This window comes from Convolutriloba macropyga, chromosome 13 (genome assembly GCF_964194025.1).
Source record: "Convolutriloba macropyga chromosome 13, txConMacr16.3, whole genome shotgun sequence".
Lineage (NCBI taxonomy): Eukaryota > Metazoa > Xenacoelomorpha > Acoela > Convolutidae > Convolutriloba > Convolutriloba macropyga.
The window spans coordinates 41,096,193-41,111,973 of NC_134480.1; the positions used below are offsets into that span (position 1 = coordinate 41,096,193).

General features: G+C 37.9%; 2 protein-coding genes across 6 annotated transcripts in view; one reads left to right on the top strand and one right to left on the bottom strand.

Annotated features, from left to right (window-relative positions):
• The window catches only part of LOC142352235 (nucleoporin p54-like), a 608,913-nt gene that overhangs the window by 177,935 nt on the left and 415,197 nt on the right, over positions 1–15,781 (top strand). The window lies entirely within an intron of this gene.
• LOC142352231 (nephrocystin-1-like) overlaps positions 1–15,781 on the bottom strand; it is a 181,398-nt gene that overhangs the window by 23,568 nt on the left and 142,049 nt on the right. Inside the window, exons 11-20 of one of the 4 annotated variants that reach the window (XM_075404684.1) lie at positions 10,819–10,894; positions 10,705–10,747; positions 10,605–10,631; positions 9,691–9,781; positions 9,163–9,383; positions 6,954–7,028; positions 6,761–6,871; positions 6,028–6,116; positions 2,510–2,539; positions 526–839 (exon numbers count right to left, since the gene is read on the bottom strand). In XM_075404684.1, the coding sequence (XP_075260799.1) occupies positions 526–839; positions 2,510–2,539; positions 6,028–6,116; positions 6,761–6,871; positions 6,954–7,028; positions 9,163–9,383; positions 9,691–9,781; positions 10,605–10,631; positions 10,705–10,747; positions 10,819–10,894 (1,077 nt within the window). The remainder of the gene's footprint in view (positions 1–525; positions 840–2,509; positions 2,540–6,027; positions 6,117–6,760; positions 6,872–6,953; positions 7,029–9,162; positions 9,384–9,690; positions 9,782–10,604; positions 10,632–10,704; positions 10,748–10,818; positions 10,895–15,781) is intronic. The other 3 variants (XM_075404686.1, XM_075404687.1, XM_075404688.1) reach the window with 3 other exon arrangements.

A 15,781-nucleotide genomic window follows, 5' to 3' on the forward strand; every position in this document is an offset into this window, starting at 1 on the left:
TTTTGGCTTTAACAAACAGCGATTAGACCAAAACTTTACTTGTTTTTACCGTTCGTCCATTAGCAACACCACTTAATTGTTCCTAATAGTATGTATATGGGTAATTCCACTAAAAAAGTCAGTATGGCAAAAAAACCGGAAATTTTAAATGAACACTCTCTAAGAGTGCACAAGAAAAAATAGCCTTCTCTGGAGTTAAAGAAGATAGTGTCAGCAGTTTATAGGTGTGTTAATCAGGAAAATTTAAACCATGTAGACTAAAAAAACTTACTTCGCGCCATTTTCGATGAAAAGGCTGAATTTTGAAAAAAAGCAATAATTTTAGCCAAACAATTGGATCACACAGTTCAACAACATCTGTTTTCAGAGATAAAACCAACAACACACTTTCTTTTTACAATTATTAACATTTTTTGGTAAAAAAAGTTATACATACTACGCTGTACGGGCGTTCTAATGCTACTACTCACAACCCTTTACGATGAGTACATTGATCGGCCAAAATTGACTGAGCAATTGACTCACTCTTAATTTTATCCTTCTTTCCACCCAGCACATCTTGAGCCAAGATCTGTCTATAGAACACCACAAACTGTAGAGCAGACACTGGCATTACAAGGCTGACAGGCAAGTAAGATGCCAACTGCTTCTCTTCTCGACTCAATTCTCCCAGTTTGATGGTCAGGGTGGCCTGCTTCTTCCCAGAGATCAAGGACCGCAAGCCACCCCCGCTCGCCCCTCCTCCTGTTGATTGTGCTGTTTGTTCACCTGTAGTTGCGGGATCCAAGGGGATGTCCTTGTCGTAAGGGGTTCCACCAACCAAATCAACTTCGTAATCCCTGGAACCAACAATGAGACATTTTTCTTATTTGATGATATCTTAATTACACAGCAACATAGTTTGCGATATGGATCAGATCAAAGAATTGAATTCGGAGGTCTGCAATACACGGACAATACGTAATGCGTATGCGTTTGTGCCAATAGCTTGTTCGATTGCAAAACTTATGGCAAAACGGAGAAGATCCGATTTAACATGTAAGGGAACGTTCTCTCTCTAACTCGGGGGGTGATTGCACAGAGTATTTGGTGTTTGGCTGCGCATAGCGTATTGGAGTGGGGTGCGGGGGGGGGGGGGGGGGGGTTAACGGTGAAGATCCAATTATTTAAACAAGAGTAAACCATAAACCCCCAGATGCACATCTATTCTGTACCGCCCACTATACAGAGAAGCAGATTGCACTGCATTGTCGTTTCTCCAACTTTTGAAAAGGTAAGCGAGATAGATTCTAACGGTAAAGCTTTTATACAATCTTTTTGTTCCGTGAAAATACCCAGATAAAGCAAAATTTTACTGGTTGTCACCAGAATTGTGATCCACATTGCGTTAGACAAAGCAAGCATCTTGTAATGGGTTTCAAACATCTAAGTTATGCAAATTTTGCAAGGAGCACAGCGGCACAAATGCGTACAAACACAGCTTCTACTAAAGTTCCAACAAACATCAACATGTTTACTCAACTGTGATGCTACTACTGACAGAGAAATTCCCAAAAGACATAGAGCACGGTGGTGCAAAGCACCCCAACAAAAAATTGAAGAGCAACGAGTTTCACGTTATTATGCATTTTTGAAGGTATCTAATATTTGGGATCGTTTCGGTTTGCGCACCCCCCCCAGCGTATTGGGTACATATTAGTTGAACCCCATACGCACGTGTCCTATTTTAAATCACCTGTTCTGCAACTGGGGGGGGGGGGGCATAACGTACTGGGGTGGGTATAAAATGGTTTGGTTGCAATGATAACATTTTATCCCGAAGCTAATCAAAATGTCAACTATTATTGCTCATTATTTTCGCGACACGAGCTTTGCTCCACCATGCTCGATGCAAGGGCACACTGGCTTAGAAAGCATGGGCATTTTCTCGTTTTTAGGCAGTATTATTAAATCAACTCTCGTTGCGATAACAATTGAATAACTTACCGATAAACAAAATTTGTTAAAAGCTCGACGAATACTGCAAAAATCATATAATCTGATACAGTGGCGAAAATACTTTTTTCCGGTACTTTTTTAGCTGCTGCTATGTAGATTGGATTGACGAGAAAAGAGTGGAAGAACTTCGTTGAGTAATCCAACTACAGAATGACGAAAAGTATCCAACTGTTGTAATCGAAACTAGAGTTATCTAGAAACACTACACGTTTTGTTATGGCGCTCGCGAATTTGTTCAACAACTAGGTTTCGGCTGCGGGTTCCATAACTTATCGATAGCGATAACGACCGTGTGCTAATATTAATTTGCCAATGCTTTCAATGCCAGTGAACCATCTAAGACACTGTCTCTGACTCTACATCAGTTATGCATCAAAACATCGATTGTACTGATTGTTTATATCTCACAAATGCATCCTTATACATCATTAAGGAGATACAACAAATAGAAATGGATTGAAAGAAAACAGGCTGAGCAGGAAACAGTTATATTGACATGAACTTCACTGACTCATTTTTGACAGATCTCGGGTGACACAACCTGTCATGAAAACACATTACATTCCTTTTATAATCACTCGGTTACAAATATCACTCGTTTCAACGCTGTATTTTCCTTCAAAATAAGCGAGTTTGAGACACCTATTGGCGTTTGACAAAAACAGTCAAGCAAAAATTTTGCCAAAAACGACTCATTCGTTTGCAAAAATTGCTTCAAACATAACCGACTACCGTCGGGCGAACTGCTCTCAAACATTGGTTTTCTAGCCTTGTTAGTAATTAAATTAAATAAAACATTGATACTTAAAAATTTGCAAAGTATATCAAATAAAAGAAGAAAAGCTTCCAGATTTCGCAGTAAAAATGTTCAAAACTACTTTTTGTCTCTGGAGTTATGTCAACTAACCCATCTGCAAGACTTAAAAAGCATCGTTGGCCAGTAATGATAGTCAAACTCAGAAAAAGACAAAACTATTCAAAAAACTTAAAAAAATTGCAAATTTTAACAAAACCTTGCTAAAATTCAAGTTATTAAAATCTTCGAAACCATTTCATTGTCTCAAGAGACTATCCAGTATCCCTATTTCAAGCTTTAAATAGTTTCACTGGCTCCATAAACTTCCATTAATCTTTAAAAACATTCCATTACATTTAGACACTACACTTTAACCTATTTTCCTCGGCTTTTGAGGCTGGAGAAACCTAAAAACCGACAAAAATCTTCAAAAAACTTGAAAAAATGCAAATTTTATTTTAAAAAAATCGTTAAGATTTGTCATATTAAAAACATGAAAGCTATTCCATGGCGCATAAAATTTTTTTAGTAACTTATTATCTAACCCTTAAGGCCGTTTTCTGGCCCTGCATCTGGAAAGAAGTGAATAATGAAAATAAAATGTCAAAATAAAAAAAATGCACGTTTTGTCAAAAAAATGATAAAATTCGTGATGTTCAAATGTTCAAACCATTCCACTACCACTATGCAGTAGCCTATTATAAAACTCTAGAGCAGGTTCCTTGAGACCTAGGGCTGAAAGAACTCATAAAATGACAAAAAAGAAAAAAAATTGCAAGTTGCATAAAAAAACTGCTAAAATTTGTGATAAAAAAAGTTGAAAACTAATCCATGGCCAGAAACATTTTCCGGTAACTTATCATCAAACCCTAATGAAGATTTTCTGTTTGGCTGAAAAACCTGAATAATGACCATAAATGTCAAAAAATTGAAAAAAATTGCAAGTTTTCTTTAAAAAAAATGCTAAAATTCGTGGTGTTAAAATCTTGAAAAACATTCCATTACATTTAGAAAAAACAGTAATCTGTTGACAAAACTTTCGGCTCTTGATAGGAGGTTTTTCTGCTCTTGAGGCTGGAGAAACCTAATAATCTACAAAAAATTTAAAAAAACTTGAAAAAAATGCAAGTTTTAAAAAAATCCCTAAAACTTTTCATATTAAAAAATTGAAAGCTATTCCATGGCGAATAAAATTTTGTCAGTAACTTATCACACCCTTAAGGACGTTTTCTGGCCCCTGCATCTGGAAAGAAGTGAATAATGAAAAATAAATGTCAAAAAAATTGAAAAAATTTGCACGTCTTGTCAAAAAAATGCTAAAATTCGTGATGTTTAAATGTTGAAACCAATACCACTAGAAACTATGCAGTAACCTAACATAAAACCCCAGAGGAGGTTTATTGACACCAAGGGCTGAAAAAATCTCGAAAAATGACAAAAACGTTCTAAAAGCTTGGAAAAATTGTGAAAAGTAGCATAAAATTGCGTGTTTTTAGCGATCGAATGGATCCACGGGGGGGGGGGGGGGGGGGAGGGTGCACCGGGTGGCTGATGGGGAGGGACGTGGGCTACAGTTGGGTTAAAGGGGTGGGCAACAGCGCTGCGGCGGGGGGCAATAGTGGGGGGGGGGTCAACAGTGGGGGTGGGGTGTCTTCAACCTCTCAGAACAGACCTTCACACGATAAGTATAAGTCTCCAAAAAAGATTGAGCTGAAACAGAGCAAAAAGGCTCTAAGAGCACTTAATGCCCGCTGGGCGCTACCTGTTTATCCCGCGTGAGAGTCAAAAGCGTGAGACGAAAAATCGGTCAAGCGAAAAATCGCATAAAAAAGACCGACAGGACTAAAATAATTGCTTCAAACTTCGTTTGAGAGCAATCAAAATATAGATCGAGAGCAATTAAACATTGATAAGATTCTTCATTGTCAATTTATTGTCTCAGATGAAGACAAAAACGTCTTCTCTGAGTTTTAAAAAAAAGAACTTTTAAGAAACAGGCTTGGCCAACAAAAATTGAAACCTTAATGTTGACAACCTTATTATTTTCTGATAGAACAATTCCATGAAAATTTTATGTACTCATAAATACAAACTTTTGAAGATGAACTCAGTGGACAATTTATTATTTATTCACAAAACTTTAGCACAGTTTTAGAAATTTTAAGTTATTGACTACTCTCAACAAAAAAAACTTGACAAAACTGACTATCACAATCGCCGAATTGCATTGTTCATTATTATTCAAAAAGTGTATACGAAGTCGAAATTTCAAATATTGAACTCATCGCATTATCGAAATAAGAGATCTCAAACAACTTCAGGGTGGATTTAAAACGTTTTGAAATCGATACTCTTACAACAGTTGTAAACTACGATAAGCCTATAGCAAGCACAGATATTAGTGCTCGTATATTGCAAATCATCGAAGATAGGCAGTACAAGCTTCTGTAAATTTCTAATTAACTATCTTCCCAACTTGCAAAATATCGATAATCAAAGAAAATTGACTGTCAGAATGTATAAAAATAAGTCAAACTTTAGCACATTCATATTGATTAAACAGAATCGACTTACGTCGCGCGAATTGCTCTCAAACAAGCGGCGAGCGGTTGTGGGGGGGGGAAGCGTTGGGAATTGGGGGGGGGGGGGGGGTCAAGTGATGGGAATAGGGTTGGGAGGAATTGAAGAGAGGGGATTGGAATCGACAGCTAGAGGAATGTGGGCAAGGAAGTGTTAATGAGTGAGGGGAGTCGAGAGTGATTGAGAGAGGGGAGGGGTCAAACTTTAAGATTAAGAACCAGCTTTGATACTATGAGATTATCTCCTCAAATCAGTTTTGGCGAATCACATTCTTAGAGACTGGTTAAGGCGTGAGGCTCTACGAGAACTTATTGCCCTAAGGGCGTTGCCTGTTTATCTCGTTTTGAAGACGAAAAGTGAAATGGGTCAGACAAAATCGGTGCCACACGACTAATATAATTGCTACAAACTTTGACTGCGAGCAATTAAAAGATAATAGAATCTCGAGGAAACTAGAAGAATTATTTCCCGATTTTCGTTGTTATGACGCTTCCAGTGAACCAACTTAACGCTTTTTCTCTAAAACAAGTTTTCGATAACTCACGGGTGATCGCAATTTGCATTACAAGCAGTCAATTATGACTAATCCCTTAGCTTGTCTGGCGAGACTTCTTATGCAAATAAACTGATGTTGAGTGATTATAGATTCTTACTTGTTTCCAAGAGCAAGCGAAGTTCCGTAGTCTGAGCAGAGTTTGAGATACACATGACCACAAGACATATTTCCCTTTTCACCAGACTTCTGAAGCAAAAAATAATTTTTTTATATCGCATTTTTTTAAAAATAAACTGCTTACCTGCAAACAATGACGATGATTACCTTGCCATGATTTATGTTTCCATTATCATTACAGTTTTGGATATTATAAATACCCAAAATCGGAATTGCCGCAGTTCTCTCTATGTTATGCATTGAAAATGAGTAGATACTAACGCAAAACTTGTTCAGCGCTTCTCGTTGCAACCACAAATTGCCCTTTCAATTGTTTGCCCATTTTGCAACAAAAAGGATTTTTAAAAGCATTTTCATTGAAAACAAACACAGCGTTTTATACGGCATTCCATTTAAAAATTACTGGCCCATATAAATGAACTTCGGGATCTATTTTGCCCAACCCCCCCCCCCCCCCCCAAAGCTTAGTGGGCTGATAACTTTTACGCCCCCAGGAGCACGTGCTCTTTTACACAGTAACGTGCTACATAACAACACACAAATTCTAATTGGGGTCATTGTAATTGGGAGCAAAACACTGGGGGTGTGAGGAGCATAAAAACACTGATGGATTAGATCAAAATTTGTTTTCACAGATCGTTTCAAACTTATGTTTTAAAAACTGCTTTCACAAACAGTTGAAATGATGGAAAACAGTGAATGCAACAACTTACGGTCCGATGGTATGCAATATTGAACTCGACTAGCAGACCGAGATCTACGGAGTAGTTGGGGTACCTGAACAGTCCAAATCCTTCGAGCAAAGTAGGAACCAGTCCAGATGTCTAAACAATTCCCAATTTCTAATGGATGATTTCAGTTCCAAACGAATTTCTGCAGCTTTTACATTTGTTTAAATTTATTTACCTTAGGAGTGAACCTCCAAGTTTTGGGGTCATTCTCAGCCCAGGTCGCTTTCACGGTCATAATGTTGCTCACAATCTAAAACAACTATTTTCAACTGCGAACTAACGAAAATAAATGAATTTTCAATTGAAAAGTATTACTAATTGAGTTTCCATTTAAGTTACTGTCCTCGATAAAAATCAACTTAATTGATATAGAAAACAGCCACCAATGACACTATCTTCCGCCTCTTTAGTAGCATCAGCAGTGCTACCTATAAAGGGGTACAAAATTCAAATAACAAATTGTATAAAAAATAAAACCGAGTAGCGTCAGGCGCATTGCCCTCAAATTACCGGCGAGTGGTTAGCTTCGATATTAGTCAGCTGGGGCTTAGGTACACTAGCATTAGGGAGGGGAAGCGTTGGGGGGGGGGGGTGGGGGGGCAAGCGATGCGTGCGGTGTGTGTACTGGCATGTGTGTGTGTGTGTGTGTGGGGGGGGGGGGGGGGGAGGGGAGGGAGGCTGGACGAGAGGGAACTCCAAATCACCAGGTGGAGGAGGGTGAACGGGGGAGGGGGTGATTAGGAACCGATCATCATACCATTAAATTGTTTTATCAAAACAGTTTCGGTGAATAGTTTACTTAGAGACTAAGGCGTACGGTCCTAAGAGCTGCTCAGCCACTTAAATCCCTCCGGGCTTTACCTCTTTACCCGTTTATATAAAATTGGTCCAGCGCAGTATCTCATGAAAGAGACCAGAGGACAAATATAAAAGCTAAAAAAACTTGAGACGTCGATAATTAAGAGCATCACTGTCGCACTGTTTGAGCCGCTATTGAGTAAACAGTTCTAATTTAGGCAGCTTAGTCAGATCCAGATTCCAAGTAGTAAAGATGTATAAAAAACAGAAAGAAATCAGTAAAATACATTTCAAACCGAAGGGAAAATTATAGGTTACGCTTTTCTTCAAATAACCAAAAGAGCATCTTTCCTTGAAAAACTTAGTCTGAATATGGTTTTTCCACTTCAAAGAACAGTTTTCATCACAGCAACAGAATTCGGACGAGTAATAAGCAGGTAGCAACAAATCCAGTATTAAACACAAGTCCAGTAGAAGGAGCCCACAATATAAACATGCACAGAACTTTTTGTAATTTTTCAAAAAAAAACAGAATCACCAAAAATACTAAATTGGTGTTACCAGCAAAACAATAAACTTACACACGAACATAGACGGCAGATTGCCGGAAAATGAACGCCGTTGACGCATAAGACGCACATCGGGATTGAAACAGAAAAAGAGATAAATTGGCCGAATTTTTGTGTGTCAGAAAGTGTTCTAATTCGGCATGCAGTTTTACTAGGATTCTAAAACTATACTTAATTGAGCTTCTAAACTGAAGCTAATAAGCTTAATACAAATCACCTAGCAATGATAGCTCGCTCCAATGAATTTCGATAACCTAATGCACTTTGACTTGATGACCGGTCTTTATAGGTTAATCATATTTCTTTTGAACTTGATCTTTTGACTTTGACCGTATTCGCTACATTTCGTAATTCAACGCGTGAAAGAATTTAGAATCCATTCAGTTGAAACAGTGAGTGAGTTAAGTCAGAAGTCAAACGTGAAAATCGTGACTCATGTAAAACGAAAAACGTGAGCAAGAGGCAAAGCGAATTTAAAAAAATTGCAGGACAAGTCCTGACGTACATTTCAAACAATTTTTATTGACTAAACAAAGAAACTAGACCTAAAACGGACTATGAGTGAATTGAGAAAACCATTTCTAAAAAAAATCAGAAAATTAAAAAAAAACAGAAAACCAATGTCAAAATGCCGCAAATGGACACCTGGTTCAAACAAAAACTAGGCCTAGAATTAACTATGAATGGATTGCAAAAATCATATAGAAAAAAATCCGGTGCAAAAATTGAAAAAAAACAGTAAAAATCAAAGTGAAAATCAGGGTTGGGGTTCGCAAAAACGGTCATGGGGTCCAAAATTATGCCATTCATTGATGCCGATGGTCGCATAAGAGGCTCGACATTAATTTTAGCTACCAATCTTGAATTGCGCCAAGAATTAGTTTCGAGCTATCAAGGGAAAACCTGCTGAAATTGATGGGGAAATTTTAGCAACTAAAAATGTAAGCTAGACTGTTACGCATGGGCTCAAGAGAGCCTTCTAGTTAACTTGTTCTCAAAGCAAACAACACCACTTACCGACTTTCCATCAAATAAACAGATGGTCACGTATCGACACAACACTTGCACTCCGTCTGCTGGCAATGGCACGTTTTTGGCAATCATCAATCGGAATGTGCGGAGAGCTTTCGTCTCTCTGGGCTTCAGGGTGGAAGTCTTCTCGTCCCAAAAGAGATCTTTCATCTGGAATCCAGAGTCACTTATTTGTGGATGGAGGGCACTGACGTAGGAATACTCGGCTGAAAATTGAGGTCATAATGTCAAGTTTTAATTTAAAAAGGAAAACTAAGCCGTAATTAGAAAATGAAATTGCGCCAAGTGAAAATGAAATTCTTGAAAAATTTGTGGAAAGTGAACACTTTCATCCTAGCGCCGCAATGGGCGACTTCGTCTTAATAAAACTTTTGCATTCAATTATAAACTTAGATCTCTGGATGAAAAAAGAGGCTTGAGTAACCAACAACATCAGATGTAGTTCTGCGCATAAATAGTTCTTTTAATCGTTCAAATTCGTAGAATGACTTCAAACATGTGTGTGCAACTTACAGTTATCACAATGGAGCAGCTTAGAAGTAGTAGACACTCTGAATCCAGATGGTCCTCCTCCCAAGGCTGCGATTACGTCAGATTCCGAAGTCTAAAATGAGGTTAGAGTTCAATTAAGTAACATCATAATTAAACCCCACATATAGTCTGTCCCATAAAGTTGAAACAAAAGCCCATATTCGAAAGAGGTAAATCAGGTCATTGCTTATCAATTAGATCACTTTCATCATAACGCCCTCCTTGCATGTCAACATTCTATAGTCAGTTGCACACGTTCGAAATGCAAGCTACTGCCTCCAACAGCCTAGAGAGAGTTTAAATTTTAAACATGCACAAAAGATGAATTTTATTTAGATGAAAAAGTATTGTCACGAAAATGAGTATGTGCATGTCTGAAATTTGACCAACGATGGCTTGCGGTGCACCATTTTAGGACTTAGTAAAGATCTATAAATCAACATGCATCAGGAGCTACTTCAAAGAGTACTACTAATCAATACATTAAACCCTACATGTAACATGAAATCAAACGGCCGCCTGCTCCGCTCACATTTCAAGCGTTTATGGAGGGCAACTGGTCTCAACAGCCTTCACCCCAACAACCACCAACTAACCCTCGTATACATAAGACAATAATAAATTAGAAACAGAAAAAACGAAGTCCTTCCGATGAGAACCACGCTAAATACTGGACTAAGCTCATACGAACGCCACAATCATCGTACGAGAGAAACCGTTCCCAAAATTCATTTATAGAAATTTAAATACACCAAGAATACAAATTTTCAATTGTGCAACAATTTCTAGCTAAATGAGGCAAGCAAAACGACCAATTTAATATAGCTGCTAACAAGTCAAATAGTAACTAACACAGTTTATAACTAAATCTAAAATGATAATTGTCTAAAACAAACGTTAGAGGCGTCAGATTCTTCCTCGTCCTAAATAACTTGAACTTTACTAAATGGTTGCAAAAAAATAGGACAACAATCTTCGTAAAACTTGACAACTAACCTTGCTTAATTGTTTTCTTAGCGATCCCCAACCCGACAGTTTGCTAAAACAACAAATTATTCATAACAAAAGCAATGTTCTTCAAAAAAAATGTTTGTGGTTATAACAAGTTGCCTTTTTGCTGGTGATGTCTTTTCGGCTTCCTCTTTGTCCTGTTTCTCACTCACCGTCGCCTCACTTTTGCTCTCGTCTGAAACGAAACAAGGGAACTACGTGTTTCAAACATCAATTATTTGCTACAAGTTGTTAAAGATATATAGAATCCATTCTGCTATATATCCATATATAACTTTTACTCTGTTGCTATTTTTTATACAGTAAGGTGCTATATAACAGGGCAACTTTAAACAAAGCACTTCAAGTCTCATTACAGCAACTCATTTATTTGCATGATTGTAAAAACCTTAATTTGCTGTGGTTTAGAAGATTGACGAAATGGGACACAGAAATTCTCTCAAACCTTTTTCTGGCCTGACATTGTTATTAAATTAATGCCCGAACAAGAAAATTGAAATCTTTAATAAAAAAACTGGCATCTGCCATCTCAATTATGCAATAATCCTTACAATAAAAAAGCCTTGGATAAAGAGAAGTAACTTGAATCAGGGCAAGTAAGTTAGAAACACATAAACCGATACGTCGGACAACTTGCTCTCGAACGACAGGATAGACAATCAATTTAGAAGGGGGTATGTATAGGTTAAAGAAACTTAATAATGCAAACATCTGGCTCACGAGGGCTTCGAACACGGGAGTTCTCGGAAGAGAGTCCTGAACAGTAACGACTAAGCTACACGCGCAGTGCATGATTATCCCTCACAATCGGCTGTATTTAAGCAAGAAACTGAATTTCTGAGTCCTTGCCATTGAAATCACTCGAAGTCATGCGTGAACATTAACTCGAGAGGTAAAATTGAAAAAAAATGCTACAGATAATGGCAAAGCAAAAACTTTGCAGGAAAAAATACACGTTTACAATAATTCCATAAAATCTCGTTCGAGGACAATTAAAAAACATAGCTGGCAGATTGCCAGAAAATAGCCGCAATAGCTTCGTAGATCTGCAGTCTCAAAAAAAACAAAGAGGCCAAAAATATTACTCTTTTCATTCATGTTATATAATGATTAAGAATCTGCATAAATATTTGCTGTCTCTATTAGCTGCTCTCACATAACCTTCATAGAGTGACAAATTCACTTGATTTTATCAAATTGAATTAAAGTAAAACAAAAGTCAATTTCAAAGTGAGGAAGTCATTTTTGATAGAGGAAGTCATGTCTGACAAAAAACCTAATCACGCGAATGAACAAAACATTCGCTGCACTAAGAGTGAAAAATGACGTCACGTACGCAATTAAGTACAAAATGCATGAACCAATGAACAAAAAGTGACCGTGACGTCAAATGGTCGTAAATAAAAAAAACCAAGAAAAGGCCAATAATAGCCTCAGCTATCGATTCGCAGTTATGAACAAGAGAAAATAATACCAGGTCAAATAAACCTTGATTCATCTCGAACCCACCTACACATTCGGGCAACAACAATACGACATACCAAGTTGCCGTTGATAGCAACTGACGTCTCAAAAACCTCAGTAAATTCAAGAAACATAACAGGCAGATTACCGGAATAGCTGTGAAATAGACTTGCGTGCCGTATAATAGAGATAGAAACAGATACAGATCTAAGTTGAAAAATCGACGCCACTCAAAACGTGTTGAAAAAAACACTCAGCGATAAATTAAAAAGCTGGTTAAAATTCATGCCACAAAAGCCTTTTCATCGGCGACTTCTATTAAACAAAATCCTTTGAGCTTAAACTAATTCAAATTCAACTTTCGATTTAAACGTGCAAACGTCATTTTACTGAGTGAGGTAAGTCACGTATGATAAATAATCTAATCACACACAAAACTTCTGCTAGAGAGAGTCAGAAATGACGTCACGCGCATAAAAGCTGTAAGTGAGAGAAAGAAGTCATTCAGAAAATTTGACTTCTTCAGCTTTGTTGTGTGAATAAAAGAGCGTCAGATGACCAAACGAAAAAAAATTAAGAGCACCGCAATATAGCTTAGATCAGCCTACAGCTACAAAAAACAAATGTTTGAGTCAGCAGAACTATATCGCTCTGAGACTCCCATCAAGAATAATTTCTTCAAGCAGCGAGACATCAACAATACCTCATCATCTTCTAAGGTTAAAAACCGACGCTTATTCTCCTTGGCATGGGTAGCATCACTGCCTTCAACTGACGTATTTTTCCCCGCAGCCTAAATATTGGCTTCCGTTGAGTCAGTCACTAACTTGGTCACCCGGCAGACTGCTTCAAATTAGAGCTTCAGTTAACGCAATCTCGTTCATTTCCTCGACACTATGTTTTTATCTATTTACCTCAGGGCTGCTATAGGCGACAATTTTTCCGCCTTTTCAACTTCATCAAGCAAAGTAATGAAATACGAAGGTAGTCCTAAAGGAACATCCGAATGACTTCTAATCTAGTATATAACCATATCATTACACTCCCTACTGCAGCTTTTTTCACCGGTTTCTGAACAATTACTCCACTTTGAATACTTTGAGTTTCCATCGTCACCGATTCTTTCATTGGCTGACATGTTTCTTCAGGTAAGCCTTTTTTGTTTCCTCTGACTGCGCGACATCTAAATGGTTTCCGCTGCACCTCTTCCTGTTTAACAGGGAACACAGTGTCAGGCTACGCATATTCGGATTGACAAGGATTTATACTAAGTCCAATAAAGAACAAGGCGGAAGTGTTAATCTTCAAAACCAACTTTTTGATATCGTCGAAGGATTCACAGATGCTATGCTCTTTTTTGCTCCTCATGTTCCACATTGTCAATAAAACTTCCTGCTGTACGAACGAAAAAAATTCACGGCAACATTAAGTTATCTTTACGTTGTCGAATACCTTCTTAAAATTGTTCTGCATAGTTCTGCATCTGAGGCTGCTGAGCCAGAAAGAACTCATTCAGAAATTTGACTTCTTCAGCTTTGCGGTGTGAACAAAAGTAAAACCAAGAGCGTCAGACGACGAAACGAAAAAAAAACCAAGAGCACCTCAATATAGTTCAGCTCAGCTTACAGCTATAAAAAACAAATATTTTAGTCAGCAGAACTATATCGCTCTCAGATAATCGCATCGATATTAATGTCTTCACGCAGCTAGAAACATCAACAAGATCTCCCCATCTTCCAAGGTTAAAAGTCGACGCGTATTCTCCTTGGCATGGATAGCATCACTGCCTTCAACTGACGTATTTTTCCCCACAGCCTAAACATCGGATTCCGTTGAGTCAGTCACTAACTTGGTCACCAGGTTGACTGCTTCCAATTACAGGTTCAATTCACGCCATCTCGTTCATTTCCTCGACACTATGTTTATAGCTATTCACCTCCGGGCTGCTTTAGGCGACAACGTTTCCGCTTTTTCAACCTCATCAAGCAAAGTAATGAAATACGAAGGTAGTCCTAAAGGAACATCCGTATGACTTCTAATCTAGTAAGTAACCACATCATTACACTCCCTAATGCAGCTTTTCTTTTTCACCAGTTTCCGAACAATTACTCCGCTTTGGTTACTTTGAGTTCCCATCGTCACCGAATTTTTCATTGGCTGACATGTTTCTTCAGGTAAGCCTTTTTTTGTTTCCTCTGACTGCGCGACATCGAACTGGCTTCCGCTGCACCTCTTCCTGTTTAACAGGGAACGCAGTATCAGGCTACGCAAATATTCGGATTGACAAGGGTTTACATAAAGTCCAATAAAGAACAAGGCGGAAGCGTTAATCTTTAAAACCAACTTTTTGATATCGTCCAAGGAGTCACACATGGTCTTTTTTGTTCCTCATGTTCTACATTGTCAACAACACTTCCTGCTGTACGAACAAAATAATTCACAGCAACATCAAGTTCTTTCTTTACGTCGTCGAATGCCTTCGTAAAATTGTTCTGCATAGCGGCGGCTGCTGAGTCATTGTTTAACATTCTCATCTGAAATCTATGTCAAAACACAATACAATGGTATTGCAACTTTCCATGAACAGCCCCCTGATTCTCTTCGCGGCGTAACCAGAACTCCAAAAACCACAAAAATCAAATGTGAGGTCACAAAACACAAAACAAAACAAACCCGGCAGATTGCCGGAAAATAGCCGCCGTTGATTCCAATAAGCATGATTGGGATTGAAATAACAGAAGATATCGAAAAAAAAATTTTTGTACAAAAACATTTTTTAAGTCCGATTTATTTTGATGGCATTTCGTTGTTGAACATAATTCGGTTTTTTAGAGAGAGGCTACAGGGGCTACTATCAATAACAATAAGCATTAAAGATGGTAAATAAGACTTACAGGAACGACGTTCAAATAGCGGGCATCTAAAATTGGGCTTTATGGTTTTATCCCGTTTCTATTTCTGACTTCAATTTTTATACTGACTCTGTTCATTTTGAATTGCTTTGCTGAGCAACTGATGTCCAAATTCACTTTTAGCAGAATGAGAGAAGAGAGAAACTAGCCTAGAGAAGTCAAAAAGATTTCATGCAAAATGTTGAAAAGGCGGCAAAATGAGGTAAAGCGAAACATTTTTTTATTCGACGAAGTAAAAAAACATAGCAGGACAAGTCCTGACGTACAATTCAAAGAATTTTCATTGACTAAACAGAAAACTAGACCTAGAACGGACTATGAATGGATTGGGAAAACCATTTAGAAAAAAATCCGATCCAAAAAATCGAAAAAACTGTAAAAATCAAAGTGAAATTGCCGCATGTGAACAAAAAACCACTAGCGAGAAAACGAATTTTTGTTCAAACACCGTTTTCTCACTCTACTTTAAATTTAGAGCGAAAAAATTTCACGCCGCAAAACCACTCGCTTTTTCGCTCAACTTCCTGTTTCGGCGTGACCAAAATCACTACTCCAATTTGACTTCAAAAATCATGAAAATGTGCGAAGAGATCTTAAAAAAAAGACAGCGCCCCAATACAATTCAAATTCTTTGAATTGTAAAAAAAATAGGAGCGCTATAATAGCCGGCTGAGAAGATGAGGGCG